Genomic DNA, 17917 nt, shown 5'->3' on the forward strand with positions numbered 1-17917 from the left:
AACGGTCTAATTTGTGTTGGCAACATCTTCTCCACACACACGCATGCATGCACACACACAAGCATTCCTGAGAATCAGAATGGGAGGTGGAAGAGATATTGCCAAAGGAAAAAAAAAAAAAAAAAAAAAAGGAAGAAATATATCTTCAACAGACAACTAAAATACAAATGGCAACAGGTGACCTCTCCTGTTTTTCCTCTGATTAGATAATGCTAAATATTTTCTGAGCATTCTTCTTCCTTTGCAATTAGCAAAACCAAAGAGAAAAAAAAAAAAACCACAAATGTTTTGTTTTTAATAATCTACTATAGTAATGAAAACTGCATGTTTTCTGTGTTTTCATTGAAGTAGTGTAAGTGAAGTTTATATTTCAATTTGCAAGCATATACCTAGAATTTAAAAAAGACTTAAAAATTTAGATAAATATGTAGGTAGATCACTTAAGACTTGCTCTTCAGTTGCTTTCTACTCTGCAGGTTCATTGCCTGAAATAGTCACAATGCTCATGTTAAAAAGAATTCCAAGTTGTATGTTTTGATAAAGTCATATTTAAAGTCTTGGAGCACAATGAATACAGACTTCCAGCTTCTATACGTACAAAACACCACTTGCTTATCAAAGTGCTGCCCCAGAAAAACTTATAAACCAGAAACATAACAAGGCACTAACAAACAGAAAGAACTGCAATTAAACAGCAGAGACAGAGTTTGTACCCAGAAATGCATCACTCTGCAAAAAGCAGTGATTCAGTGCTGCCAGGCTGGATAATACAGAGCAATACTTGTACAACAGGCAAATAGAAAGGCAGCTAAGTTTAGCTAATCCTTTAAGCACCTGTAGCTCACAAAGGAAAAGGATTCCTCTCACATTTCAGTCGAGCTTTTACCATCTTCTTGAATAATACTGGCTTCGGCACAAAAGCATGTTTACAAATGTAACAGCAGCAAAAGGAAGTTTCTGTTGCCCTAATGGACTTGTTACAATAAATTAAGTCTAGATAACACCATATGGTATTGAAACAGGTTAATTCTTAGTTCTGAAATGACATTGCTAGTGAAGAAGCACATCTGAATGGATATTCCTCGACATAGTTACATGAACATTCACCACAGACAAGCACATTTAAGAAAACCAACATGATTTTCTAATGAAAAATTCTGAGTACCGGAATATCTACCATTGCTCAGTACATACAAAAAAAATAACAAAAGCAAAAAGAAAAAAAACAAGGAGATGGCATTTTTTAGTGTGCATATGAAACAATATATAGTACATTCACTGAAGGAAGCCCTTTGATAGAGTCAGATCTCTTAAAATTTTGTGGAACAAAAGCAGACTGTGGTACATTCTGGCTGTGGTCACACACATAAGATGTGATGTGTGGAACAGTTTCAGAGACAACAGTGGATGAAACTGTTGGATGGAGTTCTTGGTGAAAAGCGGTTTACAAAAACTTCAGGTTAGTAGGAGGATATCTGGGCAGGTGCAATAAAATGGCATATTTCAAAACGAAGAATGACATTCAATCTTTACGTAAATGGGAAAGACTAAAAACTGAAACTTCATTCATAAGGAAAGTATCCCAGCAGTAACACAACACAAGAAGCTATGACAACAGAAATGGAAACAAGATCTTTTTCTGGCAGTTTAAGATAACAAGAAAATCCCAGCAGGAAATCTTGGACATGTGGAAGGCAGGATCAAAGATGAATCTCTAACTGGATTCAGGTTGCTAGTGGACAAGGTTCCAAACATATGTAGGTTCTTTTGAAAGCAATGTCTTTTATTATTTCCATGGAAACTATAACAGAACCAAAGAGCACAGTAACACTATTTGATACAGCAAATTCTCATCTACAGAACTCCTTTTTTCAACAGTCACTACCTTTAGCGATGCATTTTCATCAGCAGTGAACAAGAACTGCATGCCACACTTGTAAAAATCTACATCTGTACTGTCACTTATTGTCAATACTGAAACACATCACCCACTGCCTCACTGTGCTCATATCCACTGTTTGGTCTTCTTGTTCAACAAGCATCAATGAATGTCAATGGGTGCTATTTTTATAGCACGGAGAAATTCAACGACACCCCTTTGCTTCACATGCACTTCCACATCAGATGCCATTCTCTCAGTCCCCCCCTCTGCTGCTATCTGTCACATGGCAATGAAATGTAATGAAATGGTGGAAAAATTCAACTTATATTGCCATAATATTAACATCCACCTCCGACATTGTGAGCCAACATAATCAAACAGGAAGCATTTATTTTGGAGCAGACTTCATAGAAAGTGACTATAGGTAGGACTAAAGAACTGACAAATGGAGCAGCCAAGCACAGGGAAGCAGCAGACATCAAAGCAATAGAGGCCACATCTGTGTTAGGATGTGTATGAACTAGCATAAATGCATCTGTACACTGAATGCTGGCAACAAAGTGCTGACATTTGTACTGTAGACTTCCAGAATTTTATTCATTTTTTTATTTTAACTTCATGCTAGTCCTACTCTGATCCTATGGACTGGACACTCATTAGCTGTTGAGATTGCTCAGACTATGAAGTGAATCAAAATGCACTGACCAAGGGTTTAAGGAGAGAAACACTTCAGACAGACACTCCTTATACAGACCTAAACATTACTAGATACGCTGAGAAATACCTCATAGTTCAAGGTCAGTGGCAGCTGCTTTTTCTGACTGGGAGGAGGTCACTAAAACTTTAAAGACGAATTATTTCACTGGAATTATGTCAAAGGCAGTAAATTAGAGAAGTAAAAGTAATTAGAGTGACCTTGAGCAGACAGGATTGTTTGAAGTAAGAAGAGTTTTACAAGGCACTCAGCAGAACTGAAGTTTCAGAAAAAGATGAAAATGTGAGTGTTGAACTGACAAATAAGAAAACAAAGATATTTATTGATACGTTTGTAAACTGACGAAGAGTGTACAAGGGGGAGGACATGAAATGGGAAAAGACATGCTTCTAGAAATATACAACACTTAAAACCAGTTTGACTACATGCTGGATCTAAACTTGGCTACTTACATTTCCATAGGATTATAGAAATTATCACATATAAAGCTGTTTTTTGAAGCTAATGCCTATAAAGCAACCACCATATTCAATAGAAAGATGTGCGAGTATAAATTTTAAGCAATTACCTGTCGTACAGTAGAAACTAATGTTTTCTGAGTACTTTCATGTATTGTACATACAAAATACAGAGAAAAGAGTTTATTCAAATTTTACAATCATATCTCAAGGAGCTCTTTTTCCTTAGGCCAAACATTCAAAACAAGCAGCTTTTTAAAAGAAACTTGAAAATTCTGCTTGGTGAAGATCTGAAAGAAAGCATGCAAAAGTACAGCTGCATTGGTTTTAATGTTTTCCTACAATCTCACACAAGTGCAGACGCATGTACGTACATGCCTACATACGCGCACACACAAAAGACTTAAAGTCTTTACAAATTCTTTTCTGAAATATATTCAAGAAAATTATTATAATAAAGAACTGACATCTTTCACAATAACATATTGTTTTTTCATCTTGTATAATCATTTATGTACTACTTCTTTAGAAATTCATTTTTTTTATGCACACAAAAAAATATATCCTACTGAACCTCAAAATACAGCCAGAAATTTGCCATTAAGGTTGAACCATTAACATTGCTCTAATCATCCTTTTCATTTAGACATCTGTTTCTAATTAAAAGACTGGATGTAGCTCTGTGAATGGTAAAGAGCCATCCAAGCATTGTATACTCTCAAGCACTGCTCCTGCTAATATTGCCATGTAGTCCAACAGCCACTAGAATGTTTGTTCAATTAAATGGAAAAGCTTGGAGGACTAGGCTACTGAACACACAAGATTTGATTATCACAGGAACTCTTGTTTGATTTATACTACTATTTTCAAGCCAGTCCTATTTTAAACAGGTCTTCTATATTAGTGTTGCTCCTACAGAAACACTATTCACAATAGGATGAAAAGTACTCCTGGTAGAAAAGAGGCTTCTTAATCCCCAGAACACGAAGTTTTGGTGTTCTAAACAAGAGTAACCATGCAAAAGAGTAATACTGCACCCAAGGCAGAATACATCTGGTAATAAAGATACCTGATATACTTTGTTGCTTTTTAGGGAAAATAAAGAAAGCTATTTAAATAAGCTATACTGTTAGAAATCATATTAAGTCAAGTCTGCAAACAGCCCTTTAAATTCATGTTGATGATGCACTTAATAACCAACTTTATTCTCCTAATCAGCTCTTAAGTGAAATATCTACTTAAACTTGCTGCCCTCACCACACATTTTAGCCCACTGTCTTAAAAAGGAAGACAACAATGATAAGATTCAAATTCAACTGCTTACAAGCATATTTTATGTGATACAATGTCACATAAAATGTCTTTCACTTAATATAATCTGAACCACTGTAAACTACAAATAAATACAGGTCACCAATTCAGAACAAAAACTGTTACTGCTGTGCGACCAAACATAACCAAAAGCTGGCACACATGCATAATTTTACTATAAATGTATCAAATATGTTATGTTATTAAAACATAAACTGAACATACTAGACAGTTAATACATTAAACTTTCTAGCAACATTTCATAGAAGGTTACATACAAATTAAAACATAAATATATTAGAATACTCCTATATGAAGGTGTACTGTACTAAAGAAATGCACATGTAGCCAACTATCCTTTTATTAGCATAAACACAACTGTCAAGGAGATAGAAACCTCCAGTCATTTTTAAAACAGGCTGAGAGGGGCACATAAAGCCCTTCTAGCTGGAAACATCAGTACTTGACAACAGCTAAGAAAGTAAGCTAGTACTACTATAGTGATGAATTCCCAGAGAACAACCCTATGCAGAAATGCAGCCTGGAAAGAACACAGTAAGGAAGAACCTAGTAGAAAAAGTAAGAAAAATTGTTATGAAAACTAATCATGATTTCCAAAATACTATTCAAATGAGATAAGTTTTTAGAGGTCTTGAACACAGAAAAAGACTCGAGGCAACTTTTGCTTGTCTGAAATACCAGTACTTCTTTGCTCATCTTCTCTCTGCCATTCAATTGACAAACATAAACTTTCTTCACCAAAATGTAGCTGAGAGTGAACACAGTTTACTCACCTCTAATTTGAACACTATACCTGTTACCCATTTACTACCACTCAGCTTGGACCACTAAACAGATTTACTTCCTCTTCTATGTCTTAGCCAGAGATAATTTTGCAAGTTTCACAGTAAAAGCACAACAGCTCAACATTATGTAGGCTGGTGTTAACTGCTTCTACAACTTCCATCTCTTACCCCATGTTAGGCCCACAGTTAGGAAGGCCACCATCAAACTGGAAAGGCAAAAACAGTACTATGGATCAGAACGGATGAAGGAAACACTGCTTACCCTGAAGAAAGAAGATCAGAAAATAGACAAAGCACAGAGATGAGTCCTGGAGAAGGTGACCTGAATTACAGCAGTTCATGGGGCAGTACCCCCAGAGGGTCGCCCTCCAAGTACATAATTAGTGCCAGGCCTGAGAAAAGAAAGACTGTTACTAAGTTAATGCAGTTAAGGGGAGAGGGGGGAATTGGGTGGTCAGTGCACAGAGTAGTACATTTTCTTTCTTAATATAGAAGGGGCAATGGTGGAAGAAGCAGACTTTTCTCACCCACTGCCAAGTCCTGGCGAAAATCAAGAGAAGCCACTGTAGATATCAACTCAGAAGATCACTGCTGCTTTGGTAGAGTGGTAAGGCCTGAATAGCGCAGACAGCTTACAAGGAAAAGCAGTTTTTCTTTACAAGGTGAAGAACAAACATTTTTTTCCCCCTCCCATCTTTCCCCTCACCCTATCCACCCCAAATAATTTATGGCCATTCAACTCCAACTAGCCAAATGTGGCTAAGGTTTGTGTGGCTGAATGTGTATATGGAATATTATTCCCATTATGCAACATATCATACATAAAAATTAAACAAAATACAAAAATATGAGGGGCGCTCCAAAAGTAATGCCTCCAATTGGATTACATTGGCCCACAGTGTTGGAGGCAGATGGTGGTATGGCAGTAGAGGCTGAACCTTTTCACCAATTTTCCATTACATTTTGTTGCCAGGCAGTAGAGGCAAGTCTGACAAAATGGCATCTGACACAGAAATGTATATGAAGCAAAGGAGTGTCACTGAATTCCTCCAGGCTGAAAAAAATAATACCCACTGACATTCACTGACACTTGCTGAATGCTTAAGGAGACCAAACAGCAGATGTGAGCACTGAGAGGTGGTAGGTGGTATGTACCAGCAGTGGCAACAGCCACATTCTAGACAGCCATGCACAGCTGTGAAACCATGAAATGAAGAGCATCTTGCTTGGCTCATCTATGCAAATCAGCAGGTTACAACTTAGGAACTATGTAAGGAGCTGAATATTAACTTCAATGCATTGGAAATAATGGTGGCAGAGTTGAAATACTGCCAAGTTTGGACCAGGTGGTTCCCATGAATGCTCACACAGGAACAGAAATAACACTGTATGCAAGTCTGTCAGGACCTATTTAACCAAAACGAGGCTGAAAGTGACAGTTTCTAGGATTGGCATCATTACTGGTGACAAGAAGTAATATCCCCACTACAAGCTACAGTGAAAACAGCAGTCCATGCAGTAACGCAGTGGCTTTCCACGGAGTGAATTTACCACTCAAGAAAAGGTTCAAGATGAAATCCGCAGCAGACAAAATGATGTGCACTGTTCTTTGAGATAGGAAGGGGCCATCCTTCTGGATTTCCTGGAACCAGGACAAACCAGCAACTCTGAGATACTGACTAAGCTGAAGGCTCAAAATTCCAGAGAAGATTTGGTCATGCTAGGCCCATACTGATATGATGACCATGGAGCACACTGCTAGTCTTGACTGGACTGCGCTACCATATACTCCCTGGATGGTCCTGATTTGGTACCTTCTGATTTCCATCTGTCTGGGACGATGAAAGTTGGACTGTATAGGCAACTATATTGAAAAAATATGTTTTGTAGCTGAGAATTTGCACTATCAGTGTTGTGCTCTTTGAATCTGTTGTAGTTTCCACGGAAAGAAATAGGAGGCATTACTTTTAGAGTGACCTACACAGATGAAAGATGAACAATTTGAACTAAGATGAACTAGGATCTAAACTATTAATATTTACACTAAAATATCCTAAAAGCTACATATATAACAGTGTATTGGAAACTCTGTTCTTCATCTGCAAGTCCTTGTAACATTGAAGAGCCCTGTAGCTTGAGTTAGGCTGGACTATCACATCAAAGTACACCTGGAAAGAAGCAGCAGATACAGGAGGGGAAAGAAATAAGCGTGTAGGCTGGATGACCCCTTCAGAAACTATCTCCACTAAAGAGAAAAGAAAGACAAGTTAGATGAAGATGGAAGATGTGGGAACATTATAAAACACCAACTGTGAGGAAGAGACTGGGAACAGACTTTGCTTGTAAACTAGAACACTAACAACTGCCCTTTCACTTCACCACAGTTAATGAAGATGTTTGTAATTGCAATATTTGTAAAAATGAGCACATCTCCGCACAGTTAATATACACATACATATGTATTTAAACAAAAGATGCTGAATGGTAAATCATGCCAACATACTGCAATGCCTATAAACCGAGTTTGTAGGAGTTAAATAACTCTGTTTAAGAATTCTAACTTCAGGTTGATGAGCCTTTAAAAGATAGACTTTTAAGTTGCTAGTATAAAAATACTGAAAGCTTATGAAGACATGCAAGTAGACACAGTTACATACAGTTAATTACAGTTTTAATGCATTTATGTGTTTAAAAAAAAAAAAAAGAAGTATAAAAGGCAAACAAACTTACTGTATCTGTGCTATTCTTAAGTGCTGGCATACTGTTATTCCAAACAAGTAGGAATTCCTGAAGAACTTGTATCCAAAACTATGCAAAGGCTATCAAAGGCCTAATAACACACACATATAAGCACTGTTTTCATGACTCGCTCTGTGGACACTATTTCCCCATTCTATTTCCTTGCTCTTCCCACCCAGACTCCCCCAGTATGATGCAAGGCCACACAACTCCTTGATCTAAGGAGAGCAGCTGAAGCAGAACCCACCATGAAGCTTAAAAAAAAAAAAAAAAAAAAAAAAAAAAAAAAAAAAAAAAAAGAGATTGAACTTGAAAAAATATTCAACCCATAGAAGACAAAATCTAGAATGACAATCTATCTATCAATCTATCACTTCTACAGTATGGTATAAGAAATAAAATGATCCAATTCAGCATTGCCACAGTGGTAGATCCTTCTTCATCAAAAAGCTATGCACTCTGAATGGAAGAAGTAGCTGGGTGCTTAAGCCTATATATGTTTAAAATAAATATGACCTTAATATACTTCCTTCCAGTCAGGAATTATGATTATACACATACATTTATCAGACATTCTGTGCAGATCCTAAGCCACTGCATGCTTCACAGAAAGCAGGAACATGGGATATGTATATCTGAACACTTCAACACTGTTTGTTGTAATTAAACCTGCCTCTTCATGAAAGATCATCAAAGTGCATCAGGGAAAAAACGTGCCCTCAGGGGCACAGTCTGTGATTTTCCTTCATGGGAATCCCTCCCACATCAATCTGGGTAGAGATTATATCTCACTTTATAGAAAAGGTGGTACAGAAGCCAAAAACTACTGCAGTGGAAAGAAAAACAGGATCCAGCTAGAGCTACCTCACCATCTATGATTCATAATTATCCGAAAAACAACCCTTCCTACCCCCAAGGAGAGGATTCCTTCTTACTGCACATTGTTAATGTGACATGGCAAGGCTAATGGATGATGATCCCACACAAGATATTTGTTAGGACTGTTTTGATTTTTTTGGTAAACTTCTAAATAGTCAATGAATTTTCTATATAGCAGATTCTGCTCAAAATGTAAGATGCTGGGCTGCACAGTAATATCACACATATTCACAATGAAATTTTAGGGAAAAACAAAAACCTTCCAAATAACAGCTGATGGATGAAATCACTCCACTCATGCTTTGTAGACCTGTAATACAATTGGAAGAAGTTTTCCTAAAAGCTGCAGCTCTTTACCTAGTGTAACATCTTAACAGCAAACAAGTTCAGTAACTCACGTTGCCAGTTTCTTAAGAATACAAAGATCGGCAGTAACACTCGTAAGGCTCCTGTTTTTCAGATAGCAGAAGTGGCAGACTTTCAAGTTAAGTTCTTTATTCATAATGATTACTGTAGAAAACAGATAACAAAGAAAACCTGGGAAGCAACAAAAAGGACTTAGCAATAAAGTAGGGAAGCAGCAAGAAGATTGTCAGCACGGTTAATACTGTATAGCTGCACAGCTGGTAAACCAGAATGACCTAAGGCTAGATGAACTCTGATTCTTCAAATTTTCAACATCAAAAACACATTCACCTATTCGTCTCAAAAGCAAATGAACAAGACAGAGAGAGCGTTACAATCAAACCACGTTACAAGTCAAAACAGAACTGAACACAGTTCATCACACATTTCATAATTAAGCTGTTTGTGCTTTATTCCTCAGCAACAGTTTTGTGCAGCAAATACTGATTCTTTTGATAGATGTAGCTGCAATGGAAAGCCAGCAATATTCTCCCATTTTTGCAGCCAAGGACGTGACTCAGCACATCTGCAGCCACCTCTTACATTCCCAATCTTTATACTGGCTCTAGTACACAATCTTATGCTTTCTCATAGGTTAACTGAAGAGATCATCTGATGGTAACAAAGAAGATAGTGGGAAGAAAAGACATAATTAAATGTGTCTGCAAAAGGAAATATATACTGTACTTTGTCCAAGACAATATTTGTGGAAAAAAGGAAAAAAGAAAAAAAAAATGAAGCAGTCTTTTTTTTTCTAAATGAAAAGATGCATACATTTTTTGAAACTCAGAAAGTTATGACAAACTCAAAATTTTTTTTCAGAGGTGACTTTTTGTTCTCTTTTCCTTATAGGAGCACAGATTGAATTGCAAGAAAAAAAGAAAAAAAGAAAAAAAAAAAAAACAAATCCATCCATACGCCTCCTGGACTTTAAAAATTCTAATAGAAGGCAGCACTTTACTGTAAGATACATTAGTAACAATATTAGCCAAGAGAAAACAAGTGTTTTTATCTTGCTGTTTTAAAAAGCGAGTATGAAAGAATGAACACGTTTAACCTTCTGATGCAATAGTAAAAATTTTAATACTTACTGCGTAGGAGCCTATGAGAAATGCAGCATTTGCTTGCTTTTTTCGATCAAAGCCAGTATAATGAACTATTTTCTTCTTTATCAATGAAAACGACTGTATCAAAAAATGAACAAGATTATAATTCTGCCATTTAAATGTTTCATGTTTCCTCTTCTAAAATTAGAAGAATGCAAGTCTCAGTTCATTTACTTTCAACTATTTGTATCGAGAAGACAGAATATATTAGACAAATCCCTCAAAAGCTTCAGAATACTGTATCCCCATCTAGATTATTCCAGGATTTTTCACAGTATTCAGCCTAAATAATTTTACAAAATTACACTAACTTACACAGATTACACAAATTTTTCTTTTTCTCCTTGAATGTGCTTAATATTTTTGACATCAAGTCCCATGCAATAGATATCCATCTATGTGAAGTAAATACATAACATGGTAGTAAATACATTACATTCTCAAAACCATCATAGATAAGTTAAAGTCTCAACAGCACTAAAAACATAGTTTAGATGTTTTTTGAAAAAAAATCTTGATACTAAGGTTTCTACTAACAGTTGCTTCTAAAATATCTCTGGATCTGGAAAACGCAGGTTTAAATAAAAATATTTTGAAAACATTTTTAAATCTTATTAGTAATAATGTCTTAAAGTTTCATCTAAGTGCTTGGCATATTGTTTATCTCATTATCTTAGGAAGAAGGTGGAATAGCACTGCCAATAGGAAGGACACTTATCTCTATAATGGCACCAAAAACTACCCCCTGCACTATAAAGGCAGCAGCTCTTCACAGCAGCGGCCCCAGGCAACACCCAGTCCTCAGCAACAACCAAACTATCAGAGCGCTGTTAACATTGTGTCGGCTGAAAGCAAAGCATAAGGAGCACAGTGTTGACTTAAGTGATAGCAAATGACTGTATGTATTTTGACACACTGGCTGAACACGGTGCTCCGAACAGCGAGTAACACGCAGTTGTGCTTTCCGGTTTGATACAGGAATTTGAAATACGTTTCAAGATTGGAAAAAAAAGAAAAAAGAAAAAAAAATTGATTTATGTTTGCAACATCATTTTCAGCTGATATAATCACATTGCCTGCAAATTTTCAAATTGAATGCATAGAGTTGCAATCAGATATTCAACTAAAAAACCTGATCACATCTCTTTGCCAGACTTTTATACGCCCTCTCTTAGAAGAGGAATATCCTTTGCTTCACAACCCTACCTTCTTCATATAATCACTTTTTGGCAGTGCACATATTTATGAACAACTGTCAAGGATTATGTACCAAAACAGCAAAATTTTATCAAAAATCTCTGATGAATACCTTGTGAGCTCACTAAGAATTGCAACCACTGTCATCAAAACAGACTGATGCATTAGTTTCACGACAAGGGTCACATATCTCATCGGTTTTATGATTTTGTTCCACTGCTTTTTTAATGTTTTAAGAAAAAAAAAATTAAAATTTTTGTTACTTATAAACTAACAATATTGTAGGCATTACTTTCATAGCAACTTATTTATATGCAGCCCAAGTCAATTTCTCTGTACTTAATGCAGCCCAGGCAAGCCAAAAGGTATGACAACCATGCTGTAAACAGAAGAGAATCTTGTCTCAGGTAAACCTGTTCTTAGCTCTATAGTGACAATGAGAAATGGATTTATGAAAATTGATGCCAGTGACAGACATTAATACCCTCTGGAAAAAAAAAAAAAAAAAAAAAAAACACTTCAACTTTGCTAAACTACTATGTTCCACATGCTTTCCAATTTTCATAGCTCACTAGTCATAGCTTTTAAGATCTAAGCAGTTTTGAAGAGGCAAACTGTGTTCACATTAATGCTAATGAGCTTTTTATCCGCCTAACAGGTTTTACAGTCCAACTTCTGGAGTTAGAGGTCAACTAACTTGAAGACATTGATTTCATCAATACAAGAACTCTCTATTTTAAAGACACTATGTTCTATAAAAACTTCAATTACTAAGCACCCCATGAGAAAAGAGGATGCATGACAAGTCTTCTTTAGGACCATGCCAAAAATCAAATATCAAAAATCAAATATTGCTTCTTACAGAATAGGTGTAAGTACCAGAAGAGAAATATAAGTTTAAAAAAAAAATCCGCCATTACAAATCTAACTGAGTCTGTACCCATTTAGCAACTCATCTTCTAGGAGCTCAATATTAATCACTACCACAAGAGAGTGGACTTTAAAAGCAAGCAGCTTTTCTCCTCCCTAAAATGCAAGTAATGGAACTTTGCATACATTTTCAAAACGTGGCTTTATTAGGAATACATGAAAGCACCTTAACAAAAGAAACTTCAGGCCCATTTGCTTTTGTTCTTTACAAAGACATAAGTATTGAATACTAAAACAAGCATTACCTTTAATTTTTTATTTAGTTTGCAGCAGTATTTGTAGACCATTGCCAGATTTAGCGGTCCAAAATCTCCATAGAAGCTAGTAAGAGAAAGAGTAAAAACATTTATTTATTTTTTTTAATTTAGATAGTTTAAGCTAGATGCACAAGAAAGAAGTAGTAATATACATATGATTTATTCTGAGCACATAAATGTCTTCTTACATATGTACTATTTTAACTGGAACAACAGCTGTTTCCTGTTTTCCACAACCATCACACAAAGTAGAATACTAAAGATCTGAAAAATTCCATCACTCTGTGACACCGGTTTAGAAACCATGTTTCAAAAGCAACCAAAATGCCTGGCTTTAAAAGAAGGCAATGGAAAGTAATTCAAATATTTTGGGAACATGTTTGTCTACATATACCTACTGTTCTTGTACATTCTATGGTAAATTACCTCAATTAATTGGAGATACAATATGCATTACTGCTAAAGAAAAACAAAGGCAGAGAATAAATATTCATCAGTCCTTCTAAAACCAGTATATTTTTGGTTAAAAACATTTCAAGAATTAGTAGCATTCCAGACTGCATACAAAGACATATGCTGTTCACTACCCGGCTCATAAAAGTTTGAGTTAGTTTTGTCAGCTTTTTCACTAATTCCAGGAAGTTCAGACACTCCACTTAATACTTTGGTGACTAAAAACATCCCTTTCTGCTCAATGGTTGAATGTAGATTTCGGAGTACACGTTGCTGTGACATGCTCCAGTGTCTCCTAACAAGTTGGGGTATAATGAAAGCTCTGAAAAAATTTTTAAGAAATCCTGATGGGAATCAAACAAACCATTCTAAGCCTTATAAATCATTATAGCAAGTAAGTTTGAGAGGACAGACACATATTATTAACTCTATAATGGGAATAGTATGTTTCTCTCAGCTACATTCGAACACAGACCATCAATTAGATTGGTTTCTCATTACTGTCATTCTTACTGATTTATTCCAATAATTGTAAAAAGAAAAGGAAAAGGAATAGGAAAAAGGAATAGGAAAAAGGAATAGGAAAAAGGAATAGGAAAAGGAAAAGGAAAGGGAAAAGGAAAGGGAAAAGGAAGGGGAAAAGGAAGGGGAAAAGGAAGGGGAAAAGGAAGGGGAAAAGGAAGGGGAAAAGGAAGGGGAAAAGGAAGGGGAAAAGGAAGGGGAAAAGGAAAGGGAAAAGGGAAAGAGAGTCTATACTTACTTTGCATACACAAGTTCATTGTCTATGCAGAAATAATGGGTATCTGCACCTCCACTCTTTGGTTTTTGGCAGAGAATTGCGAAATAAAGGCGATCTGAAAGGCAGGGAAACACAGCTTTCACAAACACCCTATTTTTTCCGCAGCAGGCCCGCCGGCAGCACAACTCCAAACAGCTTCCTCCTGCCTCTTCAGGTGGCAGCGACACGGCTCCGAGCTCACAACCCTCCACAGGCTGCCAGTACTCCTCCAGGTAATGCAGGCCAGACCGCACCGCGGCCCTCCGAACATGGTATCCCCCAGCTACAGCTTAAGCGCATGGCATCGACGTTAAACAGAGCCGCAAAATGTCTCGAACTGAGCTGGGGCGCGGCGTTCCCCAGCAGAGCGCCAGAGCCCAGCCGGCCCCCGCCATCCATCCTGGTGGGGACACCCGGTGCCTACGCTGTTTTGGCGCCCCTTGCTTAAAGAGTTAAGGCCACCCTCGGTATTCACATTAAAACAAAACAAAACTCTCTCGAAGGGCAGCTGCAGCTGCAGAACTTTAAACACGGAATGTGCTGTGGCAGTAAATTGCTGCACCTCTAGTTACTGATCAATAAAAAGAGAGGCCTTGCAGCAGCACAGCCATATTCTGTTTTTGCTGCTGGGGGGAGGAGGAAGGGGAGGAATAATAATTATATATATATATATACACATACATATATACATACATACATACATACACACACACACACAGGAAGCAAAATTCAAAGCCTAAAAGATTGTTTTCCACTAGTTGCCTAGAATTAATACGTTTACTTAAATATCTGAACATCACCTATACATAAGCACTGAAGCATATGCAAAGAGCAATATCTCCTCTTCCTGAGAGCAGAAAAAAATCACTTTTGTTTCAAACCAAAATGATTAGCACTTAGAAGTCATTACTTATACGGCACAGAGGAAAAGACAGGGAGCCCCAGAAAAGCATTCGGGACAAAACATTACGGAGGAGCGAGCCATGGCTCATTTAAAGGAGAAGAAGGAAGAAAAAAGGGAAAAAAAGGAGGGGGAGGGGAAAGGCTGCTTTGCTAGTTTACTCCCCTCTTCCCTGAAAATGAGCACAAATGTCCATACAGAAAAGGACTGAGCACACACAAGAAAGCAAAACTGAGAATGGATAAGATATAATATCTAGGGATTGTGTTTAAACTGGTGTTGCTAGATGAAATCCATTTCAAATTACAGCCCTGAGCTGTGATTTCACACTGCTTTTAAACTGATGTAACAGCTAGCTACCACGAAGTTTATTGTTGGGTTAGATGGCTGGACACGCCCACAGTGGGCTAGCAGTCAAAACACAGCCAGTATTCACACCCCAGTGGCACCTACTCTTTACACTCACTCGTTTTTGACTAGGACTGAGCCGTCGGTACACTCAAACAACACGCACACCGAGATCTGGTCAGAATGTCTGCAGTGCCACCTTCTTGCATGCCAACTTGTTCACATAAGCTGTACATCACTTTTGAAAATATAAAAGCTCTACAGAAGAAGTAATCCCAAATCCTTGAATACTAGAGAAGGAACACACACACACAAAAAAAAGCAAAGATCTATTTACATAGGTCCAAAGACTAAAATAAGTAGCATTTTATAAATTAAAAAAAAAAAAAACAAAAAAAACAACTTGGGAGTATATTAATCACTTGCTTCCTCAGTGTTCCAGCTTTAACTGAAAATTTTCTGCAGCTTTGCAAAAAAGTCCAACAAAAATAAGAATTCATCTCCTGAGTGAATAGAGAGCACATGGCCTTTTGAATAGCTGTTGGCATTCAATTCCACATTGGTATCTTTGGATTGCATTAATTGATGGCATTCTAAAACACCTGAAAGAATGTAGCAAGGAGCTCAAGGCTTAATGACTGTAGAACCACCTCACAATAAGAGCTGCATATGTCAAATGCCAACATCCTGACAAGCTGTCCTTTCCAGCACCCTACTAACAATTGCTCTCCATTATGCGAACAGCAGGCTCCATCTTTTTGTAAATGTTTCCTACGAGGAGATTTTAGTAATAAGCTGTGCAGAATAGTCTTTTCCCAAAAGCCTATCTGCCTTTCTAGCTAACCAGCCTGATAGGATACGAATGGTAAACTGCTCACTACATCTATTTTTATATATATTTTGCAAACGTATTTCCAGTTCTGCTTACAGCTAGAGTGTTACCAAAGATTAGTGTTAATTTTCGAATATGAGTAACCAACGCTGTGAAACAAGATTCCTCTGCTACAGATCCAGCTGCAGGACTGGGGTCTACACATGAAATACACTGGAACACTGATAAATGCATTTCAGTAGGACTCCACAACAGCTTGGGCTACAGAAGCAAAACTTCCACTTTAATATTTTTTATGCACTCTTTGTTAATTTTAGCTTTTTAGTACCTCATTTACATATAATCTAATTTAGTACTTCCAGATTCTCACAAATTTCTGATAAAAGGTAATAATAAAATTACAAACTAGAGCAAATCCTTCTACTCGTCTCTCAGAAGAATAAGAGCAGAGCTTACTGCCTTGCAGGCTGCATCTGCACTGCAATTAGAAGATATGACTGCAGTACATTAGATGTACTTCAGTTATGCTTAATTTTGTTTGCCTCAAATAACAAAACAGTTAAAATACAGAAACATGGACAATTGCTGGCAATTAATTTTAGTAAGCTACCGATGTTCAACAAAATAAATCAGCAGACCCCTACCTAAGAGCTGTGATCTCACAGCTTTGCTACTACAAGTACTGAACTAGTGAGATTAAAGCTACAAGCAGCATGTTTGTGTACACAAGCCATAATAATCACACATCTGATTTTGATGTCCATACAGAAAGAAAAATATTTTGCTTATTTTTCTGCTCTACAGTGTTCCATGGAAGCACAGGTATACAACACTAAGAGCTATCATTCCACAACTGTGTTCACTGGAAAACAGAGACAGCAAAATCTTCTTGCTTTACCTTCAGTGAGCCTGATGCTTCCATGGGTCCACTGTGAAGGCCTTGAAGAAAGCAATTTCAGTAACTCAGAAAGCATCTAAATACCAAACAGGCACTCACTACAGGTAGGACAAGTCTGCATACAAGCAGCAAAGATTATTTCACCAAAAGAAAAACTCAGCAGTGCTATTGTTAAACAGATGCCTCAGATGAGAAATTCAGAGGAGATGACAGTATTACAAAATACAATGTCAGTCTGTTTTGAATTATAAGGAATGAAAGTAGAGAGTTATTTTCTATTCCAACAGAACTGCATTTCTAAAAATCAGAGTTAGTGCACAGTATTTTGTTACATTAGGAACTCCAAAATAAGAGGAAGACACAAGAGAAAACAAAAAGACAAATTCTGTTGCAATATTAAGATAAGAAGTAAAATTCTATGGTATTTTCCTGTTAGTCATCTTATCCTTGAAGACATTCATTCACTCATCTTTACAATACAATTCCTATTTAAGTGATTACACAGTCAGCAATAACAACAATAGCTTGGCCTTCTGAAAGAAAAAATGAAGACACACTAAAAAGCTAAAGGAAATTTTTATTTACCATGAAAAAAATATTTTCAGGACACATCATGATTGATAATTGATGATTAATGTGTTACTTTACTTAAACATAGTCCTTTATCTCAGCTGCTCTTGTCCAGTTTATAAGACTACATTACAAGTGCTCACATGCTGTCAGCACTGGTTTAGATATTAAAAGCATTAAACTTGGCTTTAAAAATCTTTATTTTGAGACACGCTCACTGGTGAAGTCAATTGATAAAACATTAAATACAACTTTTGTACTGAGATGTAGCTGTATAATAGAACTAATTGAGAGTCAGTCAAAATTTCCCCAAAATTTGTTTCCATAATAAAAAAAAAAGTACAAATTTGGTTTCTTCATAACATACAAAATGTGTAATGTCTAACCAACTATACAGGAAAAACAAAGCAAAACACTTAGTCTCCATAGTCTCCAACAAAAACACACAAACA

The 17917-nt window shown here is 36.7% G+C and overlaps 1 protein-coding gene across 12 annotated transcripts in view; it reads right to left on the minus strand.

Annotated features, from left to right (window-relative positions):
- The window catches only part of CDC14B (cell division cycle 14B), a 53268-nt gene that overhangs the window by 32286 nt on the left and 3065 nt on the right, over positions 1-17917 (minus strand). For 11 of the 12 annotated variants that reach the window (XR_014880581.1, XM_085213845.1, XM_085213844.1 and 8 more), the window contains exons 2-4: positions 13899-13992; positions 12674-12749; positions 10287-10379 (exon numbers count right to left, since the gene is read on the minus strand). Coding sequence is in view for 11 of the 12 variants with exons in the window: in XM_085213845.1 (XP_085069971.1) it covers positions 10287-10379; positions 12674-12749; positions 13899-13992 (263 nt within the window). In the remaining variant the exon portion in view is untranslated. The remainder of the gene's footprint in view (positions 1-10286; positions 10380-12673; positions 12750-13898; positions 13993-17917) is intronic. The other variant, XM_085213846.1, reaches the window with a different exon arrangement.

This window comes from Meleagris gallopavo, chromosome Z (assembly GCF_905368555.1).
Source record: "Meleagris gallopavo chromosome Z, MGAL_WU_HG_1.1, whole genome shotgun sequence".
Taxonomy (NCBI): domain Eukaryota; kingdom Metazoa; phylum Chordata; class Aves; order Galliformes; family Phasianidae; genus Meleagris; species Meleagris gallopavo.